This window comes from Antechinus flavipes, chromosome 2 (genome assembly GCF_016432865.1).
Source record: "Antechinus flavipes isolate AdamAnt ecotype Samford, QLD, Australia chromosome 2, AdamAnt_v2, whole genome shotgun sequence".
Lineage (NCBI taxonomy): Eukaryota > Metazoa > Chordata > Mammalia > Dasyuromorphia > Dasyuridae > Antechinus > Antechinus flavipes.
The window spans coordinates 296,676,595-296,692,751 of NC_067399.1; the positions used below are offsets into that span (position 1 = coordinate 296,676,595).

Genomic DNA, 16,157 nt, shown 5'->3' on the forward strand with positions numbered 1-16,157 from the left:
GAATAGGGAATTTTAGGTGAGGGAACATCTGTCGGTTCAGGTTAGCATCTTCCCAGCAATTTATAGTCTTATTTCAAATTATTCTACATTCCAGCCAAACTGGACATCATCTGTTCCCTGGACTCCCCATACCATCTCCCATTTCCTCGTGTTTGCATAGATTGTCATTTATGCCTTCATTCATCCCCTTTTGAGGATCCTCGTGCTTTTCAGCTGAAAGGGTTCTCTCATTGGATGGTACTAGAACATTTTGTTTTCCTCCTCTGTCCTCCACCAATCCCTATTTTGTGTGTACTTAAGGATGTGCATTTCCCCTCCCAAGCACAGTAGAATGCAATCTCCCTAAAGTGAGGGAACGCTCTATCCCCCTAGTACCTATCATAATTCCTTGCATATAGATTCTTAATAAGCATTTGTCCAGACTTTTAGCATGAAAATGTTCCTGTTCTTAAGATGGCACAGACACCCCACAGAAAATATTTGCAAAAGAGGCACAGTATCCAAGTTACAAAGAACTCCAGCAGTGTCCCTAATACCACACAGACACACACACAAGTCCTGCCATGTAAGAAAGATCCAGGAGGAATCCTCTCACTGCAAACAAGAGAAACTGAGGCAGAGTGGCTCAGCCCTGGCCCAAGCTACCACAGTAAATTAATACCAGGGCACAATATGGCATAGTGCAAAAAGCATTGAGAACATAGAAGCTCCCTGAAGCAGGGACTATTTAATTATTGCCATCGTCTTCCCAGTACTTAGGATGCTGCCTGGTACAAAGCGCTTAATAAATGGTTATCAGTCAATAAATATTTATTAAACACTGACTATGTGTCAGGCACTATGCTAGCTGAGGATACAAAAAAAAATCCTGCTCTCAAGGAGATTTATTGGGGAAGAAAACATGCAAACAAGCAAACTATACACAGAATGTTATTGTCATTTCAATTGTGTCTGATTCTTCACATTCCCCATTTGGGATTTTCTTGGCAAAGACTGGATAGCCTTCTCCAATTTATTTTACAGATGAGGAAACTGAGGTAAATAGGATTAGGGGGCTTGCCCAGAGTCACCCAGCTAAGAAATGTCTGAAGTCAAATTTGAACTCAGGAAGATGAGGATTCCTGGCTCCAGGCTGGGCACTCTATCCCCTGAACCACCCAACCGCCAATAAATGCCCTTTGTCTACAGGGTTTTCTTGGAAATGATACTGGAGTGCTTTGTCATTTTCCTTTCCAGTGTATCCCCATTTTACAGATGATGAACTGAGGCAAATATGGGTTAAATGACTTGCCCAAGATCACATAGAGAAAAGGTTTCCTACTGAAGGATTTTAGCCATTTGATTGCTGGATTTAGAGCTGGAAGACTTGGGTTTGAAAACTGCATCTGCTGTTTATTTACTACCTGGGTAACCATGGCAAGCTAGTTAACTTCTCTGCACCTTAATTTCCTCATCTGTAAAATGAGAAAATTGTACTACATGACTTCTGAAGCCCCAAACAGGTTTAAATTTTGATTTTATGATTTTATGATTCCAAATCTATTTGTCTACACTTTTTCCTTTTGAAATTCCTGGGGAAAGGGAACATAAAGTATCATTTGGTAACCAACCATCTTCCATTGGGCTACAAATCCTGTCTTTGGTCTGACTTGCTTTCTTCTTAGCTCTCCCGATCCATAGCCTCAGAGAACATTTATCCGTCTCCTCCAGGAAAGAGAATCTGACATCAGCAGTAATGTGTCTCCCAGGAGAACGGACCCCAGAGGCCTGAGTTCAACCCAACCACCATCTCTTAGGGTGTGCAGTGCTTGGCCTAAGGGATTTAAAGATGAATAAGAAATGGTCTTTGTCTTGAGAAGCTTACAGATTTGCAGTGAAGATAAATTGAATACATGTAGAGGGATGGTACAAATTAGAACACGCCCAGTGCATAGGACATAATTTGTGTCAATAATTTGAAAGAAGAGATAACTGAGGAAGGAAGGGAAAAGAGAGATTTACACATAACATAACATCTGTTGTTCCAGGATGTCTCCTATCTTTGGACCTTTAAAGATGGAAAGGTAAAAACAGGCATGCAGATGTCTTTTCTTTTCCAATAAATATTTATTAAGTACCTTCTATGTGTGTGCTAAGAGTTGGGGATACGATTAAGAAAAATAAAGACAACCCTTGTTCTCAAGGACCTTACAATCGAATGAGGGAGAGACAACACACAAAAGAAAGCAGAAAGAGTGGGAGGAAATGGGTTGCCAAGGGTTACCCAGCCCAGGGTCATCTTGTTCATGGAGGTGAAACTAAGCAGAGCAGCGGGGGCAGAGCGCAGGTGTGCATCAGCCCACAGACTTAGGTGGAGGAAGGAGAGGGTAAGAAGAATTTAGGAAAAGGGGAATCATTCAATTCCATTTTTGTTGGGTTTTTGGTTGTTTTCGGTCATGTCCCACTCTGTGATCCCTTTGGGTTTTCTTGGCAAAGATACTAGAATGGTTTGCATTCCCTTCTCTGCAGATGTGGAAACTGAGGCAAGCAAGATTGAGCAAACAATGCCTAAGGCCACATCTGAACTCAGATCTTCCTAACTCCAGCCCTGGTGCTCTATCCACTGCACCGCCTAGCTGCCCCCATTCAATCCAATTTAGGAAGCACTTTTTACAAACCTAAAAAATGTATGTCTCTTTGCATGGGGCTGGAAACAGAGAGATATTGCATTGACTCACTTTCAAGGAACTCATAGATTGATGGTAGAAAGGAGTCAGACTGGTACACAATGATAGTATAAGGCAAAATGTAGTAATAGACAAAAGCCTAAGTGAGCAATGGGAGAAATCGGAGAAGGGAGAAACATTTTTGGCAGGGAAGGTCAGTAAAAGTTCCATGGCAGGATTGGCACTTGAACTGGTCCTTAAAGGAAAGGAGGGACCTTTCCTTTGGGGAAGAAAGAGGGAAGAAAGGGCCATTCTGAGCACTGGGTGATTGGAGGCAAAAGCACAGAGCTAAGAATGAAAAAGACAAGAACAGATGACAATGGATAATCCATTATAGTTGGAACATAGAGTGGTGGAGTAATTGAAGAAGAAAACTAAAATCAGAAGGATGAGTTAGATCCCGATTTTGGAGATCCTAAGGAATTCATCTTGGCTGCACAATGTAGTAGGAATCAGATGGGATTTGGAGAGAAGAAAGCCCTGTGTTTGAATTCTGCATCTTATGTTAGTTATGTGGCCAACATCAACTTTCTTAATCTTTCTGAGTCTGTTTCCTCATCTGTAAAATGGGAATAATAGTATTTTTCACAGGCTGTGAGCTGAAGATGACCTAACATATGTCATAAATTATATAAAAAAATAACAACATAGTATTAGTTAAAGGTCAGCTACAGCTGTAATTACTTTGTCCAGTAGGCAATTGTGATTTGATTTTTATTCAAGAATACTGGTCATCTAAAGGGATACATAGAAAGTATGACGGGCATAAATATCCTGAATCACATTATGGACAATAAATTCCTCAGAAGAAACTGTCCAAAAGATATCAGCAAAAAGAAAGAATACCGCCCCCCCAAAAAAAGGTGACTGGGTCATATAGAGAGCACTTGCAGTAACAGCCAGATGATCCTTGTGTAGTATTATTGATTTCCCTCCCCCAACAGTTAATAGACCTAGTGGATGACCACCCCTCTAGCAGAGAGTCCTTTGTGGAGGGTCTCTAGGACGACATAGACGAGAATTGCACTAGATAATGAAAAGATAGATTGCAATCAGTGCCTTTGAAGGGAATTAACCGTATTTGGGAGAGCATTAATCTATTAAATAATTAGTATCTGTAAGTAATAGGGAGAATCCTGTCATAGAGAAGTTCAGAGGACTGCAACAAATGTGGATTTGTTCTCACACTAGGGTGGAAAAGGAAGATGGACTATAGAGGGGAAGGGGAAGGAACCAGAGGAAGCAAATGTAGACTCCCCATTCTGGAAGTTTGAGTAAGAAGAGAAAACATCATAATCTAAGAAAATGTTAAGGGTAAAGAAAGGGGTGAATGAGTATTTTAGGTTAAAGAAATGCTGAGCATGCTTGTGGCTATATGGTAAGGAATCAGTAAGTAGGGAAAGAATAAAGATTTAGCAAGGAGAGGGGATGACTAAAGGAAAAATATACAAATTGGAGGAGATAAGACCAGTAGCATAAATGGAAGGATTAACTTTGGGAAGGAGGACAAGCTCTTTCTTTGAAACTGCAAAGAAATAGGAGTGGATAAATAAAGGTACAGAGAAATTTATGAAGTACTGAGCAAAAAAATGAAGATGGGATTGACTCTACTGTTGACGCTTGAAAAAAGCAAATTTAGGGAATGAACATCAGGGTAAGAAAAGGTGCCCTAGAATTAGATTTGGATTTCTGCCAAGTGGCTGAGAATGTGGAAATAATGGACTCTCTAGGCTAGATGTGGAATTCACCTAATGAAGGTCAATAATAAGAGAGTTTTTAGTCTAATAAATGCAATCAAGAGAATTTTAAACTGATAGGAAAAGAAAGTTGTTCACTTACATATGCCCAGCCAAATATTAAAGAGAATATTAAGTACAACAAAGGAAGATTATCAGTAGAGAGGACTATTAATTCATAAGAGACAATATCAAAAATGAAAGACAGCAATAAAGCTTCTACAAATGGACAAAATAGGGAGAAATATGACGAACTAAAAATTGTAGGACAACCAAGGAAATTCTACTTCAGTAACTGTCACTGAGACCAGCTAGGTGATGTGATGGATAGAGGGTCTGAAGTCAGGAAGATGCATCTTTCTAAGTTCAAATCTGGCCTCAGACACTTATTAGACCCTGTGTAACAACAAAAAGGATTTTTGTGAAATGAAGTGTCAGATGCAACTGAAGCAAGTGAAAAACAATAATAAAGATGTAACTGAGATTTAATGAGAAGGAACTCATGACTGGAACAATTCCACTTTGCATCCTACTCTGCTTGGAAGAAGGTGTCCCATTCCTCCTTCTTGCACCATGTCTAGTCCAGTTTTCTACCCTCCAAGACAACCACCATGAGCTCTAAACTTATTTCCTGATGCCCTTGTATTGACTTGAGGAATGATAGGCAACCTTGTTCATAATGTCTTAAACATATGACATGGAAACACTTTTAATGATCTAAAGGTTGCAGCCAAATTTAGAAATAATGAATACATGAAGATTCCATATATATATATATATATGTGTGTGTGTGTGTGTGTATGTGTATATATATATATATATATATATATATATATATATATACACATATATATATATATTAGTGTTTGATTTCACACACACACAAAATTATTTCTGGATTGTTGTTCTTTTTATGATTGCTCAAGTATTTCAAATAATTGAGAATTGATTATAAATGCCCAAAGCACACGAATATGTGAAGCTGATAGTAATTTCCTTTGCATCCAGCCTTTGCTAACTAAACAACATTCCTACACAAACTCTAGTACTCAAGCACTCAGCACATTATGCTTCCCTGTATGTCCATGATAACTTTTAAGGAGTGGGCTGATTTCTAGGAGAAAAAAAATGCCTCAGTTAAAACGATACCAAAATGTATCTTAAGTTTGAATTATGTGAAGCAATAAATTGGGAAAACATTTTTACATTTCAAACATTTCAAAGGTTTCTAAAATATATAGAGAATTGACTCAAATTTATAAGAATTCACCGGGCTTCTATCCCAAATAGATCTTAAAGCAGGGAAAAGGACCCACATGTACAAAAACGTTTGTGGCAGCCCTCTTTGAAGTGGCAAGGAACTGGAAACTGAGTGGATGCCCATCAATTGAGAAAGGCTAAATAAGTTATAGTATATGAATGTTATGGAATATTGTTGTTCTGTAAGAAATGACCAGCAGGATGATTTCAGAAAGGCCTGGAGAGACTTACATGAACTGATGCTGAGTGAAATGAGCAGAACCAGAAGATTATTATATATGGCAACAGCAAGACTAAATGATCAATTCTGATGGACGTGGCTCTCTTCAACAATGGGATGATGCAAACTATTCCAATTATTCAGTGATGAAGAGAGCTATCTACACCCAGAGAGAGTACTGTGGGAACTGAATGTGGATCACAACATAATGTTCTCACTCTTCTTGTTATTGTTTGCTTGCATTGTATTTTGCTTCTCTTTTTCTCCTGTGGGGCCTGATAATGTACAAGTATATGTATGCATATATTGGATTTAACATATATTTCTATCTTGTTTAATGTATATTGGACTACTTGCCATCTGGGGGAGGGCGTGGGGGAAAATTGGAACACAGGGTTTTGCAAGGCCATATGTCCATGCATGTGTTTTGAAAAATAAAAAGCTTTAATAAAAAAATTGAATTATGTGACTTTACTATGTTGAAACTAAATAGCAAAATGGCAGAGTAGATGAAGCACTCAGCCAATTGTTGCCAACATTCCTCCTCTAAACGACTTTAAAATAATGCCTCAAATTGCATTCTGGAGTGACAGAGCCAATAAAAGGTCAGGGAGGCATTCTACCAGCCCAAGACAACTTAGGCAGTCAGAGCGAGAGATCAGGGATACTGGGGTGGATGCTGTGCTAACACTAGATGCAGAACCAGACATTGGCAAGTCCATTGCCTAAACTCACTTTTGGGACAAATTTCACAGGTGGAAAGGATCACTTTTGATCAAGAAGCAATGGGAGCCCTGAGGAGCAACTCACAAGAGAGCAGGGACCCTGAGTAACCCTTTCACTTCTGGTCCCAAGGGGTCAGGGACCTGTCCCCAGGGAGGAGAGCCCCAAGCAGCAGCATTCATTGCAATTCCCAAATGCAATTGGGCAGTTGAGAGATTTCTTGAAGGCTGTGCTGGGAAGTTCATGCTGAAACAGTCCAAGAGACAAGGAGGCTTCTACTTACTTGGCTGTAATCAGTTTAGTCTTCTGAAAATTCTCATTGCCTCTGGGATTAACTTGGCTTGGGTTAACATCCGTTGTTAGTGGAGGTTTCCACTAGGATTGGGGGCGGTTATATTCTCCATACCGGTCATCTCCATGTTTACTGTTTGAGGTTAGCAACATCCTATCAAAATGCTCATTTGGCTCTGGGTCTCTTTGTTCTGGTACCTTCTAGATTCTATTTTTCCAAATGATTAAGTGAGGGTATTATTAGGGATTAAAACCCATATTCTCCTTGTTTTTCTGAGCAAGGACAGAAAGGACAACACATCTGGTGTGGCTTAAAGTGATAAACGTCTGGGTTGGGATATTTGAATGGGTTCTTTCCCATTTACATGGTCTTGTTGACCCAAATGAGTCTTATTTTTGGGTTAACAACCCCTGGGGTTCAGAGTGATCCAGAAAGAATGTGAACAAAAATCCTCCTCCCTGCCTTCTGAATTTTTCTGACTCGAATGAACACAGAGAAACTAAAATCTTGTGCCTTTTGCCTTAAAATATCTTCCTAGAAATTGATTCTCAAAATGAGCAGCCCTGTGACATTCAGTAGTGGAAATCATCTTTAGAAAAAGCCCCGAAGGAAAGATGAGGATGATAATCCTGCTATTTGAGGCAAACAGATTTCAAAGATTTGAATAAAGTCTGTGTCTAGAAGAAAGTGAGCTTCAATGTGTAACTTGCTGAAAATTAGTCTGAAAATGACCCAATGTGGCATAGTAAACCATGGGATTTGGATTTAGAAAAGCAGGATTTGTTTTCCAGAGTGGTTATGCTATTTTAAAATTTTATTTATTTTTAATACACATTGCTTTATGAATCAAGTTGGGAGAGAAAAATCAGAACAAAAGGGAAAAACCATGGGAGAGGAAAACAAAACAGAAAAACAAAGTGAACATAGCCTGTGTTGATTTACATTCAATCTCCATAGTCCTTTTTCTGGATGCAGATGGTGTTTCCTGTCCAAAGTCTTGGAATTGCTTTGGATTACTGAAGAACCAAGTCTGTCATTGTTGATCACCGCATAATCTTGCTGTTGCTGTGTGAAATATATTCCTGAATAAGTTACATTATATGAATGCTATGGAATATTATTGTTCTGTATGAAATAACCAGCAGAATGATGTCAGAGAGGCTTCAAGAGACCTACGTGAACTGATGCTGAGTGAAATGAGCAGGACCAGGAGATGATTGTACACAGCCACAAGACTACACAATGATCAGTTCTCAGGGACGTGGCTCTCTTCAACAATGAGATGATGCAGACCAGTTCCAATTGTTCAGTGATGAAGAGAGCCATCTACACCCAGGGAGAGGCCTGTGGGAACTGAGTGTGGACCACAACATAACGTTCTCACTCTTTGACAAGTATATTGTCAAAAGGGAATGACTACTTCTACAGTAATGTCCCTTATATTCTCCTTTTCTCTCTTCAAGACCCAGCTCAGGTCCTGCTTCCTCTATGAGGTTTTCCTTAATTCCCTGAGCTGAGCTGAGAGATCTTTCCCTCCTCAAATTTCTTCTGGCTCTTTGATGTTTTCCTTGCATTTCTCCTCTTTTGTCTTATATTACTCATTGTCATGTTATTCAGTGGCAATGTGGATAAAGGACTGGCCTAAAGCTAAGAACACTCCTTGACTGTGTCATTTAATCATCTTCTGGTCATTGTTTAGCCCATATGCCAAGACATTTTTACCAGGGTGTGGCCACTGCACAAGCTATAGCTTCTTGGAGCCACAGGTAGGAATTGAGTAAAAAATGGGTTTATTTGCCTGGACAGTGGATCCGTATGATTTCACCCTCTCAGGACCACATATTACCTTATTCCTACATTATCCCTTCCTAGATTTCATAGAATCTTAGGATTATAGATTTAGAGCTGGAAGAGACCTTGTCTCAGAGGTCTTAGAGCAATGATGTCAAAATGAAATAGAAGTGGGAATAGAAACAAGAGCCCTTGAAGGCTGCATATCGACTTAGAAAACTACACCTGTTTATATATTTCTTTTTTTATTAATACATCAACATCTTAAAATCATATAGGAATTGCATTTTAATCTGGTTCAGGAAACATTCAAAATGCCATGTTTAATAATTCTGCCTTAGGGGAAATAAACTCAGAGTTCCCTGTGTATTTGATATTACATCTTTATCAGAGAAATTTGCTTCAAAGATTTTCCTAGTTCATTATTTACTCTCTGCTTCTATCTACATTAATTGAGCTTGTACAAGAACTTTTCTATTAATTTTATGTAAACAAAAGTGCCCATTTTCTTTCTGTTGATTCTCTTGCTCATTCAAGAAGCATTCTTTACTCAGTCAAGAACTCTTCTTTACATTATTGTGAGAAGTTTCTCCTTTCTGGTTCGCCTCTCACCTGACTACACTACCTTAGTTCTTTTCTGACTGAATTCTCCACCGTGCCCCAGGAGGTTCATTATTGAGATAACCTCTTCATCCTATAAGGTCTTATCAGCCTTACTACTCCAACTCATTACTTCTCAGATTGGAGGTGGGGCTGTGAACTCCAAACTTCAATTAAAGGAGAAACTTCACTCTAGACACCTCAATTTTATTTGGTTGCACTGCCTTGGGACTTCCTTCTGTGTTAAGTATCTTCATCTCCCTCTCCTCCCCCACTTTCAACTTCCTTCTTGCCTTCCCCCATTAGATTAGGGCAGGAAGTATCTTTCATATTTATAGCCCCATTGTTTATCACAGTGCCTGGTACATCGTAAGACTTAATACATGCTTTTGATTGATTATGACTTTTATATGTCATATATCCATTTGAAGCTTATTGTAACATAATATGAGAGATATTCATCTGAACTTAATTTACTCCAGACTATTCTAGTTTTCGCAGCAGTTTCTGTCAAATAGTGAGTCTTACTTCAGTAATTGGAGTTCTTGGATTTATCAAACACTATGCTATTAGTGCTTCTGAGTCTTGCACATTTAATCTGTTCATTAATCAACTTTTCTATTTCTTAAAACCAATTTTGATGAATTCTGCTTAGGGATGTATTTTGAGATGTGACAATGTAGGTCTACTACTTTCCCACTTTTTACATTATTTACATTGATAGTCTTTATAGCTTTTGTTCCTCCAAATGACTTTCATTATTATTTTGTTTAGTTCTATGACTCTTTGATAGTTTGATTGGCATGAATGACATGAAATCTATAAATCTGCTTCAGTAGTATTGCTATTATTATTATACTAGGATGACCCACTCATGAGCAATTAATATCTCCCCAGTTGTCTTCCTCTGTTTCTAGTTTTTTTTTTGTTGTTTTAGTTTAATTTTTAGCTTTATTTATATATTTCTTATATGTGTCTTAGTAAGTGCTTCACACTTTTTTGAAAAAATATTGATTTTTCTTATAACATAGGTTTATTTCGCCTTATATAATATTATGTAATATAATAACTCAATATACATTAATATTATAATAATTACTTAGTCACAAATAATAGTTAGCAATTAAGTTAATTTTATCAATGTAGCTAGTCAAGCAGGTGAATCTGTTCATTCTTAGGTATTTTATTATCAAAAGATAAACAATTCAACGATCAAGTAATTTGTCATGTCAGTGAGCAAAGCAGTTTTCAGTAGGTATTATGCTTGTGGGTAGATACCACATACAATGCAAAAATAAAGCAATTGTCTTAGATTTCATTCCACAGAAAAGTTTTCAGTATGAATTTGTTCCCTTTCTTTATGGGATTCTAATTCATGGATGGTATTGTGGCTTAATTTCATATTCATATTTAAATTATTTGTGTTTTTGTAAAATGAATGGAAAGAAAAGCAATAAAGGCTATTTGGTTGACTTATACAGTACAGGAAGGTGAATCATTTATGATAAAACAGGAAAAGTGGGTTGAGACCAGATTGTGGAAGGCTTTAAATGTCAAAGAGAAGATTTTATATTTGCTCATAGAAGTAATAGGTTGTTACCAAAGTATATTCTACAAAGGTGAAATCAACAGCCTTGGCAATGAATTCAATATGGGAAAAGTGACAGATAGTGAGGAGTCCATGATGACATCTAGATTATGAGCCTGGAGATCTGCAAGGAAGGTGGTCAACAGTAATAGAGAAGTTCGGAAGGTTTTTTTGGGGAGGAAGATAACATTAGTACAAATTAGTAATTCTCATGTATCCATCTTAGGGGTTATCTATATCCTTAACTGCTTTCATTCTTCCTTATTTGGCTGCTTGGTTTGGTGTGTTCATTGCTCATTGTACCTCCAACAAGAGACTGGGCAAAAGGAAATGCTGTTCATCAGGTCATTAGCATGGAGGGTCCCATAAGGCTGGGATGGAGATGCGGGCTAAAGTAAATGGTTACATCACTTTGATTTTTCTTATATACCAAAATTATGACAATAACTAGTGTAAGGAAATGTCTCATTTGGCTGGGCAGTGGGTCCATATGATTTTACCCTCTCAGGAACACATATTATCTTAGTACATATGAAGGAATTTGGGTCACCTTGTGTATCTTACTAGCACTTAGTAAAATGAATTTTTCACTTCTAAAATAATCACAGTAGTATTATGCCAATTTTATGAACCATTTCATTGATGTCATCAGAAAAGCCATTATCATAATTGTTATGAAGCATATAATGGCTAAAGGATAGAAATTGCAGAACTTTTTTGGAATGCATTCCCTCCTCACCTCTACATCTCAGAAAGTTTCCTTCTAAGTTTGTTCAAATGTTTACCTCCCACGTGACCTGTGGATACTGTGCTCTTGGATGTTGGTGTTTTTCCTCCCTCCAATCCATTTCATTGTATAAAATTTTGCATATTCTTAGAATTGCAATGCTGTCTTCCTCAATACAATGGAAGCTTCTTGAAAACAGAGACTGTCATTTTTGTCTTTGTATATCCAGTACCTAGCATAGTAGTTGGAATATGGTAAGTACTTTATAAATGTTTGTTGATTAATAGTAACTAAATTACATACAATTAAAAAATCTTTTAAAATAAATTCTGTTATTTCATTAAAAAATACTGATTTTTTTTAAAGGATAAAAAGTAGTTCAATGTATTTATAAAAAATCAATGCAAAAATGATTGATTCCCTGGAAATGTTTTATTTGAGAAAAGGATCAAAGATTTAGATCAGAGGGGTTTTTAGAAGTTATCCAGTCTAACCTCCTCATTTTGTTGGCGAAGAAAAAGAGGCTCAGAAAAATAGTGACATGGTCACTGAATGATACAGATTCAATTCTTGGTTCTTTAGGTCAAAATCGAAGACTCCACTTTCACCATTACTAAGTCATAAGGCACTATCATACATAATTTGTGTCTTTTTTTTTTTTTACCACTAGTAAATTTTCAAAGCTAGTGTAGAAGGGATTTCCTCTCTATCTTCGTTAGTATGACTTTCCAGACAAATGGAATTGCCTCCTTTCGATCCTTTTCAGTTACCTTTGAAATTGCATTCATTCGTCTCTATATGTTGGATTCCTTTTCAGGCTCTCTTACGCTCTTCCAATTCCCCTGACTTGGCACAAAAATGCATCCCAGGGTAGGGTATATATGTATATATATGGAGAAAGTGGAGAACTAGAAAGAGCAATAGAGCTTATAGAAAATGTGTGTGTGTATATTACATGGTGGTAACATCAATCAGCTGTTGGATCATTTCAGCATGAGTGCCATGGAAGGGCAGACCATCCACTTCCATTCCCACATTGCCAGTTACTCCACTCCGGACTTGGTGTTGTACCAGGATTTTCATCATCTTTTCTTCCTGGAAAAAATGGAGGGTAGAGAAATTTTTTTAAACAATAATTTGATAATCAGCCATATTTACATAGTATTTTAAATCTTAGAAGAATTTTTCTTTATTACAGTCTTATGAGGTTGGTAGTAGAAATGTTATCCTCATTTTACAGATGAAGAATATTAAGTTCAGAGGAATTAAATTATCCATATAAGTTCAGACAACTAATAACTGTCAATTAAGACTAAAAATAATTGAAATGCTTTCGCATGAACAAAATCAATGCAATGATTGGGAAAAGAACTTTTGTATTAAATATCTCTGAAAAGTGTATGATATCCAAAATTTATGCAAATATAAATATAAGTATACATTTTATTTATGTGCATATATGTACATATGTTTTTGAGATTCTACAAAAGATAAATGGTTAAAGAAGATGAACAAAGTTCTCACAATAAGAATTGAAAACTGTTAACAACCATATGAATAAACTCATTGATAATAAAAGAAATGCAACTGCAAACAATTCTGAGGTTTCATCTCATAAGCAGCAAGTTAGCAAAGATGATAAAAGATGAAAATCGTCAATATTGGAGGGTCTGAGGGGAGACAAGCACACTGATATACTAATGATGAATTTTGAATTGGTCTAACCATGCTGGAAAGCCATTTGGAACTATGCCAAAAGGAGAATCTGGGTGAGGGATGATGATAGACTGAACAAAGTTGGTGACTGTAGTGATATACATGAATAGAGAAGAAATGACAATTGGGAAAGTGGTTATGGTGGGGAAAATGATAAGGTTTGACAGTTATTGGATATGGGGATTGAGGGAAAATGCAAAGTTGGACATTATTGCTAGGGTTATGGCAGAAAATAGGCAAATTAGAATGGTTCTGAGAGGACAGATGGTGAGTTCTGTTTTGGGCATGGTGAGTTTGAGATATGTACAGGACTTTACAGTTAGGAATATGTGATGCAGGACAAAGAATGGAGCTGGATATGTAGATCTAAGATACATCTGCATAGAGATGAGAATTAGTGAGGTCACTGAGCTAGAGGTGGTAAAGAGAAAGCCCACCCAGGAGAGAGCCTTGGGGAACACCCATGGCTGGGGAGGGTAGAACACAGATAATGAGCCAACAAAGAAACAAGGAGGGAAGGGGGAAAAAACCAAGAGAGTAATGAAAACCCAGGGAGGAGAGAGTATTCAGGACAAAGGGGTAGTCATAAATGGCATCAGATTTTTCAGAGGTGTCAAGAAAGATGAGGACTCAAAAAAAATTCTGGCAATTAAGAGCTCACTGGTAACTTAGGAGAGAACGGTTTCAGTTCAGTAATGAGTTTGGAAGACAAGAGGAGGAGGTTGAAAACTAAATGAGAGGTGAAGAAATGAAGGTAATTATGAGGACAGGATATAAAAAAGAGTGGTATAGGAACAAAGGTACCCACAGAGATGCTCCCGTGTTAAGAAGAACCACATATTAATCAAAGATTAGACTAAAAAAAGGAGGGAATGAAGGATAATGTTAAGGGATTCTAAGATATAAAAAAGGGGAGAAAAGGGAGCTTGTGATAGATGGTGTCATTTTCTTTTTTTTAAAGTTTTTTTGATGTTCATTTTTAACCACAGTGTCATTTCCTAATGACACCCACCCTAATAGAATAATATTATTATAATGCATAATAAGTCAATCATTGATATATGTATTTATAAATATACTTAAGTTTATGTATATATAAATATAGTTGAGCAAAATTAATCAACATATTGATAATCTCTGAAAATGTATATCTCCTTTTGTACTATGCTTTATCATTTTCTGATAAAGTAGGAGGCGTGTTTTGTCATCATCTATCTTCTGAAGTCATGATTACTTTGGTAACCACTTTGATGAGAGTTCAGAAGTTTTCTAAAAATCCCTTCTACACTAGCCACATGATTGTGACTGTCATGAAAATTATTCTCCTGGTTCTTTTCACTTCACTTTCTCTCATTTAAGAGATGCCTTTATTTTCTCACTCAAATAGGAGGAGTCTTATACTAAAAAGTTGTAGATTCAAATCCCAGTTCTATCACTTGCAAATGAATGACTCTGGACCTTTACCCTCTCTGGCCCTAATTTCTTCGTGTTTTTTTTTAAAGTTTCTTCATTTTTAAATGAGGAGGTAGACTAGATGGCTTCACAATCCTGATCAGTCCTAAATCCAGGGTCTTATGGTAGGAGAGAGGTGGCATGGGAAGCTTGTATAAAGCATTTAAAAGCTTATAAAATGACTTTCTCAAGTCTAGGAAATAATTGGTTCAGATAATGAGCTGGCTGATTTCAGAAAAGCCCGTAGAGACTTACATGAACTGATGCTGAGTGAAATGAGCAGAACCAGGAGATCATTATACATGGCAACAATAAGGTTAAATGATGAACAACTCTGATAGACTTGGCTCTTTTCAACAATGAGGTGATGTAGGTCAAAGCCAATAGACTTGTGATGGAAAGAGCCATCTGTATCCAGAGAGAGAACTATGGAGTTGAATGTAGATCAAAGCATAGTGTTTTCATCTTTTTGTTGGTGTTTGCTTGTTTTTTTCCCTTTTGGTCTGATTTTTCTTGAGCAGCATGACAAATATGGAAATGTTTAAAAGAATTATGCATGTTTAACCTATATCTAATTGATTGCTGTCTTGGGGAGGGGGAACGAAGGGAGAGAGGCAAAAAGATTTAGAACACAAGGTTTTGCAAAGGTGAATGTTGAGAACTATCTTTATGTGTATTTGGAAAAATAAAATGCTATTAAAAAAAGAGAAATAATTGTTCAGATTCACTTGGTGGATGAGATAACCAGAACAGAGAATTAAAATGACTTATCCTTGATCACATAATTAGTAAAAAGCACAATCAGGACTCAAACCTGGTATCCAGGCTCTCAAACTAATTTTCAACACAGCACCTCTAATAAATCTTATTCTACCTCTATATCTATCATTCTCCTTATCTCCTCTGATGTTTGCCATAGTCTAGCCACCTAAACTACTCAGTCTCTTGTAATTTCTGATCTCTGCACTTTTGCCCAAGTTGTTCCACATATATGACATACTCTCACATCTCCTATCCCCTTACTTTTTTAAATTCCTTTTTACTCTTTAGAAGTCAAAGAAAACTGGTTCTCTAGTAAGTTCAAATCTTGCCTCTGATGCTTACTATCTGTGTGACATTGAATGAGATAAATGACTTCCATGTGCCTTAGTTTTCTCATCTGTAAATCTACAAACCTATAGAATAAAATTCTAAAATGATCTTCAGGAACCTTCCATGAAAATCATCATACCTATATAGCACACTGTTTTGCACCTTTCTAAGATAACAATCATATATTATTTTCTTTTTTTAATTACCAATGGAGGTGTCTTTTCCCCTCCCAGATTATATATTCCATGAGGTCTT

The 16,157-nt window shown here is 37.0% G+C and overlaps 1 protein-coding gene across 1 annotated transcript in view; it reads right to left on the reverse strand.

Annotated features, from left to right (window-relative positions):
* Nucleotides 1-10,490: 10,490 nt before the first annotated feature.
* The window catches only part of DGLUCY (D-glutamate cyclase), a 133,373-nt gene continuing 127,706 nt past the window's right edge, over nucleotides 10,491-16,157 (reverse strand). Inside the window, 1 exon segment of the mRNA XM_051977411.1 lies at nucleotides 10,491-12,737. Within this exon segment, the coding sequence (XP_051833371.1) occupies nucleotides 12,594-12,737 (144 nt within the window). The 3' untranslated portion in view covers nucleotides 10,491-12,593.